General features: G+C 50.4%; 1 protein-coding gene across 1 annotated transcript in view; it reads left to right on the plus strand.

Moving 5' to 3' along the window:
• The window catches only part of ACOXL (acyl-CoA oxidase like), a 395915-nt gene that overhangs the window by 324128 nt on the left and 56357 nt on the right, over positions 1-15430 (plus strand). The window contains 2 exon segments of the mRNA XM_007470234.1: positions 5498-5539; positions 5542-5567. Coding sequence (XP_007470296.1) covers positions 5498-5539; positions 5542-5567 — 68 coding nt within the window.

Consider the following 15430-nt stretch of genomic DNA (forward strand, 5'->3'; position numbering starts at 1 on the left):
GAGTGTGGAGGGAGAGGGGAGCCAGGACCCTTTCCTGGCACAGAGGCTCCCAAGGGTCGGCTCCACGCCCTTTCAGCCCATCTCAATGGGCAGGAGGCCGGAACTGCTACACCTGTTGGAAGTTAAAAGCCCCTGTTCCCGCTCTGTGCTGATTCTGAGCACAGAGCTGGAGTTCTTTCCGCAAAGACGCAGCCCTCTCTCTCTCTCTCAGCATTTCCCTGTTATGTTGTGAAGAGGTGGGAGGGGGACTTCGGAAGCCTGGAGTGACAGGTAGTTCTGCAAAGGGTGTCACGAGCATGGCTGTCACTCGCAGGTGAGAGGGGACAGCTGAGGGGCAGCCACGGCAGTCTTCCACCTTGTGCACGGGCATCAGGGGAGCCTGGCCCTTGGGGCTCCCAGGGAGAGGCAGGCCTAAGCCAGCCAGGTGGGACGCCCGCCTCCGGGGCCAGGGAGGCCTCAGCAAGGGAGGACCCTGCTCCTGGGCACAGCGCCATACCCTGGTGTGCCCAGTGTGCACATGCTCAGCTCGCACTCCTCCAGTAGAACCTTCTGTTTAGGGGCAGGTGTCAGCCTCTCCATTTCTGCTGCCCCAACATGGAGGCTGGCCTCCTCATCTTCACTGTAGGTACGTGAGGTGAGAGCCACATTTTCCTGCCATTCTGGAGACTCAGCTGGGACTGAGTTTCCTCTTTCCAGGGATGGATGGGGGGCCTGGCTTTGAAGAGGCTTGGGTGAGCCTGTATTTTCTCACCGGGTCCTTATTCTCTAGCCCGAGCCTGCACTGTGTGTGGGACCCACAGTGAGGGTACCAGACAAGATTACAAAGCAGTGAAGAAAATATACTCTGTCCTCCCGCCATGGCACACGTAGCTTTATTCATCCAGAAAGCCAGGTGGGAATCTAGAATGCTCAGACTCCTGGAAGTTTTGTGAACTCTGCAGCCTGGGGAAAAGCATCTGCCTTTCCCCACCTCCCTCTTTCCCATCCACAGCTGCATTCCACACTGTGTACATCCTCCAGCCTAGACACCCAAGGTCTGTCTACACGCCTCCCAACAGCTTCCCCTTGGTCACCCCATGGGTCCAGGGTGCACACGCCAGGAGAAGAGCATTCCCAGGAGAGAAGCTCAAGCTACTTGGGCTGGAGAAGTGCGATGCGGGCTCCAGGCGGGCGCCCCCCATTGCCCCGTGCGGGAGGCTGTGGGCAGAGGAATGCCAGAGAAGGGCTGTCTAAAGCTTGACAACTGGGGCAGGCCCCCTGGTTCCCAGAGCCCTGTCACAGGGATTGAGAGAAAAGCTGAAAGAATATTCTGAGACAGGATTCCTGAGAAATACAACCCGTTCTGTAATATGTCCAGGCCAGCTGTGCCTGCGAACTTAACGATTGTGCCCAGTCTCACCAGCCATATTTCAAAAAGGACGATGGCATTGTGCATTTGGTTCATCTTACTTTCCCCCATTATTTGTGTCAACACGTCGTCATGATAGCATCCTAGGCACAAGCATTTCTTTGAGTTTTAGGGTATCCCTCGTGTTGCAGAATCCCGTCTGCCTTTCAGAAACGGCTGCAGGGGTTTGGCTGTTGTACATAATTTATCCACCAGCTCATCGAAGGGGAGGCATATGTATTTCATGCTGGCCTATAATTTTTTTTCTCCCAAACTACCACGTTTTTTTGTTTTGTTTTTCACTTCAGTCGGGTCATTTTTTCTATGCATCCCTCTCACCTCCCTCCCCAACCTCAAAGCTAACAACCTCAAAGCTAACAAGTTACGTTACCTAAAAATCTATTGTTCTTCCTCTATTGTCAGGCTGATCTTTTTGTCACACAGCGTGGACAGGCTGAACCAAGGAGGGCTTGACTATACTCAGACAGGTGGCAGCCCCTGCAGCCCCTAGGGAAATAAATGGCACTGGGACACTTAAGAGCAGTCACAACAATTGAAACGTGGAATCAAGAAGATGATTCCCTCCCGAGTCTCTTAAGGAAGAGCGCACCCCAGTGCGACCCGCGTTCTGTGGGCTCTGGCCTGGCTGCAGCATCCTTTCTTTTCTCATTAGGCAGGCAGCTCCTTGAATCAGCAACAAAGGGAAAGGAAAGGAGATACCACAACTGCTTTCATTTTGAGGGTTATTTTCCTATTTAAAAGTTGAGGCAGGAGGAGAGAGAGGAGGGTGAAGTGTCACCCGTGTGATACTGCTCCCCTGGGGTTGCCAGTGGGCCCCAGGCCTGGGCCCCAAGAGCTGCGAGCCGCATCTCTGCCCTTCCTTCCTCTTTCAGGACTTGGTAGAAATCGGAGCAGGGGGAGGTGGGGGAGAAACCCACTCTGGGCACGAGAGCATCTGTCACCCTGGCTCTGAGGCGAGGGGAAACAACCAAGGAATTGGTGAGCCCTGCTTCTGTTTGACCTGCAGTTGTCAAGGTTGGCTTTTATCGTTTGTGTCAAAGGAGTGAGAGGTGATCGATTCATGAAACGCAGCGGGCCGGTTAAGGGGAAGCTCCACCCATGGGGTCCTGTGTTCGCACAAGTGCACTCCAGTCCAGTTCCAAAAACTGGGTCATGACTTGAGGCCTGTTGGGCAGGACGGGCATAGAACAAGCAGGCTGAGACCCAGGCTGTCTTCTGGAGCCCGGAGCTTCCCTCCTGAGATATGGCAGCAAGTGCACCTAAAAACCAAAGCAAGACTCAAAAAGAAGAACCCAGCGTGTAACATGTCACGCCAATGCATCAAACGGGAATAAATCAGTGTGATAGGGAAAAATTAGACAAAACTCCTTAGAGGTGCAGAGAATTGGGTGCCGCACCCCCCGGCACTGGGCACTGACATCCAGCCTCTGCATTAGTCCTCACACTGACGCCAGGAGGCCGGCACCCTCTCCACATGTGGCTGGTGAGGAAACTGAGGCTCAGTCAGTGTGTGACTCATCTGTTGTCCGAGGAGGCTGGTGGCGGCAGCGCCGTTGAGGATGTAAAGTCAGGTCCATCTGACTCCAGGCCTGTGCAGCTGACCCCTCCATCCACTGGGCCCGGCAGAAGGTGTTCTCTGAGCAGACTGGGAGGAGAGAGGGAGTGGGTCACGTGGGCCGAGGACCAAGCCGTGGTTTGAAGATGGTGAGGAACCGTTGGAGAGGACGTCTTGTCCAGGGCAGAGGGGCTAAGATGGTGGAGGAGACGAGAAGCCAGAGGGCAGTGTCAGGCTTCCTATGGTGGCAGGAGAGGAGGGCTGGGCCTCAGGGTTGGGGAGCAAGTTAGAAGGTTCTGCAGGTTTCAGAGCGGCAGCTGTGCCATGCGGAAGGGGTGCCTTTGAGGGGCAAGGAGAGTCCGCAGACATGGCGACAGGAGGGAAAATCAAAGATTTGGGCCTGGAGGCTGGTGGATGACAGTCCCTCCCACTGAAATGGGAAAATTCACGAAAGGGATGCCTAGGCGTGGAGCTCAACTGGTTTGGCTTAGATGTGTCAATACAGAATTTCAGGGAGCAGCTGCTCTCCTGGGTGCCATGTCTCGTGAACAAGTAAAGGTGTCACAGTGGAGTCCAGCACGCAGGCAGCTGGACGCATGGATGCGGGGCCACCCCAGGGAGGGGAGAGGGGAGGGTGAGAATCTAGCAGCCCTCCGGGGAGGCCGGGAGAAAGTGTCTAGATGTCCACGGCCTGTGCTGAGGAAGATGCCGTGTCACAGCAGAAACCTCTACCAAATAAAATAGCCACCTTCTAAAAGATTATCTAAAGAACATCGAGTGTGGATTTTGTTTTTGGCGGGGGCGGGGGGGAGGTTATTTTTTATTTTTTACAGTAGCTCCTTGTTGGTTATCTATTTTAAGTACAGCGGTGTGTACATGTCAATCCCAAACTCCCAGTCTATCCTTCCCCCGCCACCTTTCCCCCGGTAACCATAAGTTCATTCTCTTAAGTCTGTGAGTCTACTTCTGTTTTGCAAATAAGTTCATTTGTATCATTTTTTTTTTAAGATTCTTCAGATAAGCGATATCATATGATATCTCTCTTTCTGTGTCTGACTTACTTCACTTAGTATGATCATCTCCAGGTCCATGCATGTTGCTGCAAATGGCATTATTTCACTCTTTTTATGGCTGAGTAATATTCCATTGTGGAAGATGGGCTGGACCCAGGGGATGGCCAGTGGCTTTGAGTCGTTGGATGGGTGGTTGAGCTATGCTGCCCTCAAAGGCAGGAGGTGAGACTGCCCAGCAGACAGCAGTGAAGGGTGACGACGTGTAAAGAGTGAATGCAACTTTGAGTCTGGAAATAAGAGGCTCATCTACACGGGGTCACTCAGTTAAAGACTTAATGCCTGTCGAAAGAAGTGGATTTAAATCTGAGGGTGGCAGGGAATCATGGGGGCATTTTCGAGAATGAAACAATACAGTCAAAGCAGCACGCATGGGATGCAGTTGTGGTTTTGTGCTTATTTACACTGAAAAGGGTGCTCACGCGAATGGGCCTTGAGTGAGAGCTGGGCCACCAGCATAGAGAAGGGGAGTATAATTCGTGTAAATTGTCTCAGTTAATATTACTAGAGCTTTCATGGCCAATTAAAATGGATCATTAATCTTTTTTGCAGACCTTCTTTGTTTGTCTCCGTCCTGTTGGAGAAAGATGGTAGGGGACACGCGACTTGAAATATTTGGGGGACTTGTTGGGTTTGCTTGAGTCGACACTGGGCCCTCATCATTCATACCCAGAGAAGACTTAACACCGTGGGAATCACGATGGAGACTTGAGAGAGAAGATGTAACACCGCCAAATTTACAGAGGCAGGCGGAGTCCTCTAGATGGTGGTCACAGGAAATGAACAGGCAGTGTGGTCATGGGGGAGAGGACAGGCTATATGGTGGCTGAACCCAGGACCTCCTGGCGGTGTATTTTTTATTTTTTAAATTTTATTAATTTATTTTTTGTTGGCGTATAGATGGTTTACAATGTTGTGCTAGTTTCAGGTGTACAGCAAAGTGAATCAGTTATACATATACATATATCCACTCTTTTTTAGAATCTCTTCCCATATAGGTCATTACAGAGTATTGAGAAGAGTTCCCTGTGCTACACCGTAGGTTCTTATTAGTTATCTATTTTATATACAGCAGTGTGTATATGTCCATCCCAATCTCCCAATGTATCCCTCCCCCTCCCCCCTTCCCCCCCCCATCCCCGGTAACCATAAATTTGTTTTCTGTAATACATCTGTGGCTATATCTCTGTTTCATAAATAAGCTCATTTGTACCATTTTAGGATGGAGCTTTGCTGATGGCCGCGGCCGTTTACTCTGATGTAATCGTCCCGGCTGACAAGGGTGAGGTGACTGCGCTGGCCCTGCTCCCACCTCCCCGGGGCGGGCTCTGTCCACCTTGAACGTATCACCAAGGAAAGACTGTAGCACCCCACCTCTATCTGTTATCACCACAATGTCCTCCTCCACACAGGGTCCAAAGGGTCCAGAGGGATGCCATTCACTTTCTCTTTCTTCCTTTCCAGTTACTTTAGAGCAGTTCTCCCTGCCCGTGAGGAGCTGTCCTGAAAAGAGGACCAGGCTTTGTTAAAGAAGGTACGTTGTGCTACGCGGCTGCTTCCCACCAGCTCTCTACCTTACGTTTGGTAGTGTATGTATGTCCATGCCTCTCTCTCGCTTTGTCAGGGAGATCAGCTCGGTGCTTTGTGACCACCTGGAGGGGTGGGATAGGGAGACGCAAGAGGGAGGAGATATGGGAACATATGTGTATGTATAACTGATTCACTTTGTTATAAAGCAGAAACACAACATTGTGAAGCAATTATACTCAAATAAAGATGTAAAATAAATAAATAAATATTAACTTCAGATAAAAAAAAAAAAAAAGAAGAAGGTACGTTATCACACAAAGCGCTGATTGCCTTAAAGGCTCACAGCATTTTTATTGCCCTGAGGAGGGGTTCACTTTTACGAGCCGGAGTAAATTTATCATCCCTGAATTTTGTGCTCCTTGGGGATAAACTTGCCATCGGTGGGTAGGAGGGCTGCTGGTTAATGAGCACAGCCACGGTCCTCGGAGTGCAGCAAAGTGACAGGAAAGTGGGTGTCAACCACTAGCGGGGAATCTGTTCAATTCTCCAGAGGGCTCAGTTGGTTCTATTTAAGCTTATCTGACAGAGCCTTCATTCTTTGAGCAGATTTATGAGGCTTGGCCAAATTCTATGACTCTCACCATACTTTTTAATTAAGACAAAGGATCCCATACGTTCTGTGTCTGCCACATCTTTCGTCACCGTGGGGAGAGCTTCACAAATGAGTCTGTTCATATGAACCCCGGGAAGGGGCATCTTATGTCGTAGCTTCCTCGCCCTTGAGTGGGAGACAAACTTCTTTTATTCCTGGTGACCATCGTTTTCTTTCCTTCCAAATGACAAAGGAGCACAGGTGCGGTCTAACCTACATTTCGGTTGTACATCTAGGTGAGCCAAAAGTGTGGAAAAGCCTGTCCAGCAGCCTGCCTGCATTTAATTAAAACTTAGTCTTTGAAGGCAGAAAGCAGTAGGTACCAGCAGATCATAAAAGTACAGACACGCTTTTCCACCAATGGATGAGACTCATGTTTTCACCTAGAAACTGTCCTCAGACTGACCTAGAGGCATCTGCATTTCCGTGACGTCAGTTCAGTTCTGTACTGTCAGGAAACCGCGTGTACCAGGAATTGCATTTCTTTACCTAAATACCATACCAGGTGTTCTCTGACTTTAGAAATGGGTGGAAAATATAGGGCGTCACTAGAAGGGATTTTCAACTCATTTGCCTAAGATGTGATATTTTCAGTCTGTCTTTTTTTAAAGCTTTCAGTGATGTTGATTTTATAATACAGAAGTGCTGATACCAAACATTGGGTTTGCCCGGGAAACGTGGTCCACCAGGGTCCCGGGTCTTCCAATACACTGACTTTGAATGGCACCCATTCAGGCACAGAAACTTTACTTGGTACTTGGTACTTTGAGGTTGTCCACCCTAAGCTCTCAGTTCCCCACCCTGAGGGCCATTCCCCCAGGACCTTCCCTTCCTTCCAGGTATGGGCAGTGGCACTGTGATCTTGGAGTAGCTCTTGGCCCCCAGACACTCACCTCTTTCCTCCAGTCGCTAGTCAAGATGATGCGGACACAGTGCCTTTGGCCCTTTCTTCCTATTCCGTCCAGCGTTTTCTCCTGCCGTCTCGTCCTTTTTGCTTCTCTCCTCCTGTTCATCTCTCCGCCCTGTTCCCTTCTCCATGCCTCTGTGCGCTGAACCAACTCCTATGTGTTGCTTGGTCCTGCTGGTGAGCCCTGCATGGAGATTACCTGGGCATCTCAGAGGCAGCCTGGGGTAGAGAGGGCAGAGCACAGAGCCTGGCGCCAGGAGAGCAGACCTCCAGGCCTGCTCCTAGCTGTCCCTGTGGCCTCCACGACTGCAGATACCACAGCCACTCTCTTCACATCCATAGGGAGAGGGTAGAAAGAGATGCCACCCAAAGCCTCTTCCTTCTCTTACTTTCTCACCCCCCTGCCATGCACACGTTGCCCCAGGCTGGCTTCTTGGGAACATTTGGTTAGAAACTAACAGTTGAATACTCTGTAATGACCTATATGGGAAAGGAATCTAAAAAAAGACTGGATATGTGTATAGGTATAACTGATTCACTTTGTTGTACACCTGAAACTAACACAACATTATAATTCAACTATACTCCAATAAATATTAATTTTCAAAAAGAAGAGGCTTCCCTGGTGGCACAGTGGTTAAGAATCTGCCTGCCAACGCAGGGGACATGGGTTTGAGCCCTGGGCCGGGAAGATCCCACATGCCGCGGAGCAACTAAGTCCGTGCGCCACAACTACGGAGCCTGCGCTCTACAGCCCGCGAGACACAACTACGGAGTCCATGTGCCACAACTACTGAAACCCGCACACCTAGAGCCCACGCTCTGCAACAAGAGAAGCCACTCTAATGAGAAGCCCATGCACTGCAACAAAGAGTAGCCCCTGTTCACCGCAACTAGAGAAAGCCCGCGTGCAGCAATGAAGACCCAGTGCACCCAAAAATAAATTAAAATAGAAAAGAAAAAGGAGAAACTAACAGTTGGGAGTGGGAGAGGGTTCAGATAGCCCAAGGTGTCCTGGAATGATGTCCAGTGACATTCAGTATTTTACATCTTCCCTGATGGTCTCTGCAGACTGTGCGACTATTGCAACCGAGGGTGATGTCTGTGGGTGTTTTCTCAATATCTGCAGATATTTGAACTGGCATCATCAAAGAAGTTTCACTCAACAAAAACGTGTGCTCAGTTCATATATACTGAAACTATTTTATGATTTTTTCTCAGGAGATTGAGGTTTTTTAATGTCACATATCAGAGAGCATCATGTGGGCGTGACAGTGGTGTGCAGGATTTTTGTAGATTGTTCTGTGGGAGAACTTGCTCAGGGTGACAGTAGATCGTTCTGACTACAGTCAGCCTGTGGTCAAGTTTATGTTTACTCGAGTGAGCTATTCACTTCCTAGATTCTCTGCAGCCAACTTAAATATTTAACTCCACCTTGTTGAGTGAACAGTTGTTGCAGGCAAAAAAAAAAAAGAAACGCAGATTGGTGTTGAATATGATGTTTTAAAAAACAATATTTTGCATGCATACCATTGCATCCCTATACTGTCCCAGATAATTGAGACTTAAGGACAGATATTTCATGAGCTGTGAGGGTGCTCTAGACACAGACTGCAGGGAAGATGCAAAAGATGAACACACAGCAGTCGAGCCAACGTCCGACATCCCTGGAAAAACAAAGCCAGGGTGTGAGGTTTTGGAGATGGCAGAGGCCAGAGCCTTCATGTGACAACCAGGAAGAGTAGGACAGGGAGGAGATGTGGCCCTCTGCCACGGCACCGCTAGTTGTCGGGCAGTAGAACTGTGACCACAAAGCCCCTGGAGCCTCAGGCTGGGCTTCTTCCTGGACTCCTCCCAGATGATCAGATTCACAGAAAATCCGCCACCTCGGCCAGAGCCGCACGGGAGGTAAGACTGACGAAGCCTCAGGTGCACTGCTCTGGCTGGCGTGTGGAATCACGCTCGTGGCTTGCTGCGAATCACACCCTATTTGCTGAGACTACCATAAGGCAGGAGGGAGCTGGCTTCTCTGTGACTCAGTTTCCCCAAATACCAAGCAGAGGTCGAGGCTGTTGATTACTTAGGATTTTCCCACCACTGTGGCCCTGCTAAGGGGCTGGGAAAAGATGCCAAGAGGTAGGACAGCTGTCATTAGGGTTTGCCTCTCAGGGAGATTTCACTACGACTTGAACCACAGAAAAGATTTAGATTCCATAAATGACTTATGACCCCATTCACTTTCCATCCCCATACTTACCTATTCCTTCACTCGTTCTTAGTTCTACTTGCCAATTAATCTCTTCGGTCCTTGCTGTCACTACCCTGGAGAGCCCGTTTATGCCTCTGCTCTGCCCTCGTTCCATTGTGGCTCTAGATCTCACCCAAGCTCCAGCTCCACATCCAAGCTCACTCAGCAGGTCTGAACCCCACCTGTCTACGGTCTCTGTCCTCCCTCCTCAGCCTCAGAGCCATGGGACAGTCCATGACTCTGTCCTGGGACTGCCACTCCAGAGCCAGTGCATCTGTTCCCCTGGCAGCATCTTTCAGAGTCACCCCTTTCCTCTGTTCCAGAACAGAGCACCTGGGCTTGGTCCACTGGGGGCAAGTCTGATCTCCACTCTGCCAGGATCCAGCGTGTGACCTTAGGCAGGTCACTTTGACCTCTTTTAGGCCAGTGTCCTCTTCTGGCAAAGGAGGAAGAGGATTAGATTACTCCGGAGACCCATCCAGCATCTACACTCTGTGAATCTGTGCCTGGACATTGCCAACAAGCCTGCGATTCTAAACATGCTTGAGAATGAATCAGCCTGGTCTTCCAACTGCTTGTCTCTCTCCTTCGGGCTCAGCCAAATGAACCTTCTCAGAGCCCCATGTCCTACGTGTCCCTCCCTGGATAAGTTTCCAGCCCTAAGTTTCTCTATACTTTGAAATAGGGAGATGACAGAAGTCCAGAAACCTGGACTTCTTTGTTTTTTGAGAGTGAAAGGGGGCACCATTAAAAATTAAGCTTGGGTGACAGGCATAAACCATGACCGTCCCAGGCACACCCAGGCATCTGGTTAGCCTATTTTTGAGTCAAGGCCAAAATCCCTTCCTCAATCAAATGGCTCTACCTTGCCTATCAAGCTTTGCTCTCAGTGTTCGGTCCGGCTGTTCCCTGCCTACCTCCCAGGATTGTCTCCTCTTAAAAATTGGGCCCTCTTTTCAGTGATGGAAATTAGTCATAAGACAGGCCCCTTGGTGCCAATCTGCATTCGGACCATCATTTTCTAAATCAAATAGAATTGATCACAGTTCCTCAGTCTGTTCTCTGGGGAGTTTCTTACACAACTGGCAGCCGTCTTTCCAGTTTGGGTGTGAGACAGCAGCCCAGCAAGGATCCCCACTGGGACAAAAACATCCTGAGGTCGTCACCTGCTGGGTCTCCCTGCCTTCCTTGGAAAAGCAAGTAGGATGTTCTGGGGAAAGTGGCCATTCCTGATCCGTGCTGCTCCCCCCAGGCCAGGGCACAAGAGCTAGTTGAAGGAGCTTCTGCTGACCTGCTATAACTGGAGGGTGGGCTCAGAGCAAGGCTTTTCCACTCCAGGGATGCTGAGCGAGTGCCTGGAATGTTCCCCACACTGCAGCCCCCAGCGCGGTCCTGGCTTGGTCACTCTGCCTAAGTGCTCTGGCTGGAGGCACCATGTAAAGTTCAAGGTCGGCTTTTCTGTAGGTGAGATCCAATATCACACCACGTCGGCTACAGAAAATGGTAACAAGAGCCAAGCTGCCTGCTCAAGAATAAATAGAACCACTTGAATCTGTCCTCCCCAGATCACAGACCTTCGGCAGGGCTGTCACACCAGCAGCAGCAGTGATGCTCTGGCCATTCTCCATTTGACTGGCAGAAGGGCAGACTGTCTGGGGCAAAGTGGATGATACCTTGGTCTGAGGACACAAGCAGAGCACTTTGAGTACCTGCTGTCTGTCCAGCTGGCACGCGCAGGGGCCCATCGGAGTGGATGGCACAGTTGCAGGGTGCTGGGGCCCAGGTCAAGAAAACCTACAGAGGCGATTCCCCAGGAAGGCTCCACTGACCGGAGGCTGGAGTGCTGCTGGAAGCTTCCTTAGCGTTTCTTACCAGCCGCCAAGTGTTCACACTGCCCCCAAATGCACAGGGGAAACTGGGCAGATATGGAGGGAAGGATGCCAAGCCTCCCTCCCACACATCCCCTCACCACTGTGGTCTGGCTAGATGGAGCTTTTTCTCTGTCTAATGATGTTCTAGGAAATCAGACACACGAGTCTTTCCTGAAACTCAAAGTCCCTGAGCGAGTGACATGGCCCAGCCCTTCAGTCCCCCAGGTTTACAAAATACAGCTCCTTCCCAGAAACGAGCCTTTTCTCCTAGCCTGGTGGAATCCTGTTCTGTTAGGAAGGAGGGTTTTCACAAGAAAATGATGACTTTACCTTAACATGGGACCCCGGCAGAGCCTTGAGGAGAAAGGGGATTTTCCACATGACCGCTGCAGTGATTCACCTCCCCTCGAAGGTTTAGAAACACCCCAGCAAGCTGCTTACCTAGTGTTCCTTAAGTTGTCATTGTCACAAAGGTTCTTTCGGCTTGGCTTCTCCCCCAGTTTGCCTCACCCGGCTCACTCTCTCCGTGTGACTCGGCCCAGGGAGCAGCGTTCCGTTTGGGGAATGGCCCACGCATCCTTGCAGAGCCTTTGTCTGTCTTTGTGCTTTAGAGAAGGCCTCTGCTCCCCCAGCCCCGACGCGGTGCTCACCACGGCAACCCCAGCATAGGGGCAGGGCGTCTGCAGGGGACTGTCCCCACCTCACAAACGGCTGGCAGAGGCAGTTGGAGCCTGTCAAGGGGGCGAGATGGGGTTTTTCCCTTTTTCCTGCATTCTAACTGCTCGCTCTTTCTTTTCTCAACATGTGTAGGTAGCAGCTGGTTTAAGCACCAAACCCAGCAGCCAAAAGTTAATTGCAAGCACCTCCCACTGAGTGCAGGGAAAACTGTGATGCCCTCCTTTCTGTTGGTGGCCCTTTTTCCTACCCGAGGACCCCATCGTGGCCCCTTGCCTTTGAGAGTGTCCTGGGCCCCAGGGCAGGAAGCAGGAGCAAACATCCTGTGTGTGCACCACGCGTGCCTGCAGCCCCTGCTCAGGCATCTGCAGCCAGTCATGGGCTCAGGCTTCCCACACAGAAGAAAAGGGTTCCTGCCTGGGGCTTGACTGCATTTCCAAACCCAGTCCATCACGAATAGTGTCAGCCCCTGCTCCGAATTCCTGGAGCCCAGATCATTAAGGGTAGCAGGGTCTGCGGTGGTGAAACCCCATCCTTTTCCCCTGATCTTTTTCTGCTACCTTCTCTGCTCCTTGCGAGCCAGAGCCACACAGAAAGAAGCGAGCATGTGGCTGACAGTGTTCCAAGGCAGCTGTTCTACAGTATTCACTGAGGACCCGTTATGGGCCAGGTGATGTTTTTCTAGTACCTGGTTTGTTTGAAGACTATATTTCGGGTTTTTTAGAATATATATATTTAATACGGGGAAAGAGCTACAAGTGACAGAGAAATCAAATTTCAGACGTAGTGTTACAGCCATAAACGGTTTTCCCTCATTCCTGTACCTCTGTGCCATTGAGGCCCTGGAATGCCTGCTTCCCTTCATTCCTGGTTCTCTCCCCACAAGTTCAAGCTCATGCCAAGGCTCTGCAGGGCTCATCTCAAACCACCCGCAACCCAAATCTCAATGACAGTTCTCTCTCCTGATGAATCTTTAATGTTGGAAAGGAATCTTTGGTGCGTAGGAGTAACTTTTTAACTCAAAGAAATAACTATCCAATGGTTGGAATTTCAGGCTCCCTGATAGGTCAACAGAAGGGTTATTTTGTTGACTGTCTTCACGTACCTACCACAACCCCTCTTCAGAAACATCTGTGAGTGGCTATTATGTGCCAGGCACTGGAGGTGCTAATATCAATAAGACCCTCACCCTCAATTCCCTGACTAATAGATGAGACCCCAATAAGCAAGCACGTTGGAGTGGGTTACATGCTGAGACGGAGGAAACTGGGGGAGTTAACAAAGCACCCAGCTGGGGTGCCCAGCTCAGCATGGGTTTAGAAAAGACTTGCCAGAGGAGCTGGCATTTGTGCTAAGTTTCTGCAGGAAATTAAATTTAACCAACTGTGTGGGTTCCACCGTGCTTACTGGTGGGGTCCGTGTGAGAAGCTGTGTTCTGAGTTTTCCAATTATAGAGTGTTTCGGGTGCACTGATGCATGTCTTGCGAGCTGGCTGCCACCGTAGGGGGCCTAGACAGCTGCCTCTTCAGGGGTGAGGTCTCCAGAAGCTTCCATTCTTGTTGGCCATGCACGTTTCCCCAGTGTGCTGTAGCTATCTTGAAATTCCAGCATTCAGTATTCCTTCCTTTGGCTTGGAAGGCTACCCTAACTTCCAGAGATTAATGTCAGTGTCGGGTATCTCTGAGAGGGAATGCCGCAGAAGCCATCATCAGCTAACAGTTGCCCTAGAATTGTTCTGTGAGCACAGTCTCCAGACCAGGGGCCAGAGACAGAGAGTGAGGCAAGGGGTAGGGGATTAGGAGAAGGGCAGAAGGATTTCCCGTCCTGCAGCCAGAGGGCATATGCTTTGCTGTCTGACATTCTGTACTTTGTCCGCCTCCGACACAAAGCTCTTCTCCCAGGGGAAATGGACCAATGGCTTTCCAGGCCAAGCGCCATCCTGTGCAAAGTCTACACGTTTCTGATTACCTAAGAGGAGCATATGATCGCACGGACGAATGGAGCAGTACGTGAAACATGACACTTGCGCTGCCCTTGACGCTTCTTTATCAAGCATCTAAATCGACATGTAAGTGGAGAACCCACTGGAGAGCAGAAATCCCACGTTCAGCACGGCAGCACACTTCCCCAGGTGTGGAGATCATCACCCTCTGAGGATTCTTGGTCCTGCAAGCCTGTCCTGGGACATGTGAAAGAGGTTCTTGCCTGAACACTGTCCCCTCCATGTCTTCTGCGCACAGCTCAAGGGGCAGATTTCATTTCAGGCTGTCCTAGAAGACAGGGCCGAAAGTAAGAGAGGAAACCGCTGGAGACAAATTGAAAAATTGGAAGAATTTGGTGAAAGCCATCTGTAGGAAAATAAGAGCAAAATTTGACCCTAGGGAACTAGGGCCAGGCCCCAAACTTGTCGTTTTGCCGTATAAATAAAGAGGTCAAGATGCTGAAGTGCCCAGGAGAATTCTCTTGAGTGACTTACCCAGAATATGGAGAGATTCCATCAGGGCGTTTCAGTGCTATGAGTCTGGGCTACGAGACATTAACAGAATTACCAAGTGGCTTTTCCAGAACACAGTGAAGGGGACATTAGCACTAAAGTTATATGGGGGCTCATGCTGAATGGGGCTGAGATAGGAGGCAAAGCTCAGCACTCACACCCAGGCAGCAGCCCCTGACTGCAACCAAGCACCTTTGTGCCCTGACTGAAAACTGAAAATGTTATGAGACTTGATGATTTCTGTTCCCTGGAACTGCCCAACTCTTCCTCTTGCCCTTACTGAATTTTAGCTGATCTCTTTTGGGTTAATTTTATATTCAGAACTCTACTGAAACACACACACACACGCACACGCGCGAACACACCATGGTCGTCAACTTCGAGAGAGGAAAACAGAAAAAAAATTAGTTAGCTCTACCCCCTTCCTCTCCTAGGACCCAGCAAGATGCCTGGCACACAGTCAGCCCTCAAGAGGTAAGGAGGGGGAGAAGAAAGGGAGGAAGCAGAGAGAAACTTAGTTTTGGAAAAAATGTCAGGAAAATGGCCAGCATGAAGGTACCAGTCACTTGATTGCTGCTTCTCGGAGTCTCCTGATGGAATGTTTTTGCCTTCGGGAAAATCTTTCCATCTCTGTCTCTTCTAGGACTGTGAAAAGGACAGAATGGGGATGAGACAACCTGATGTGTTCTTGAAACAGACATCATAAAAATGTTTTCATGAGTGACTACAAATGTGCTTGAAACAAAAGAATAGAAAGGCTCATCAAATAAATAGTCTCAGCAAAGAAATAGTAAATGCAAGCAACCAGATAGAAATATTAGAACTGAAAAATACGGGCTTCCCTGGTGGCGCAGTGGTTGAGAGTCCGCCTGCCGATGCAGGGGACACGGGTTCATGCCCCGGTCCGGGAAGATCCCACATGCCACGGGGTGGCTAGGCCCGTGAGCCACAGCCGCTGAGCCTGCGCGTCCGGAGCCTGTGCTCCGCAGCGGGAGAGGCCACAACAGTGAGAGGCCCGCG

Source organism: Lipotes vexillifer, unplaced genomic scaffold, assembly GCF_000442215.2.
Source record: "Lipotes vexillifer unplaced genomic scaffold, Lipotes_vexillifer_v1.1 scaffold1139, whole genome shotgun sequence".
NCBI classification, from domain to species: domain Eukaryota; kingdom Metazoa; phylum Chordata; class Mammalia; order Artiodactyla; family Lipotidae; genus Lipotes; species Lipotes vexillifer.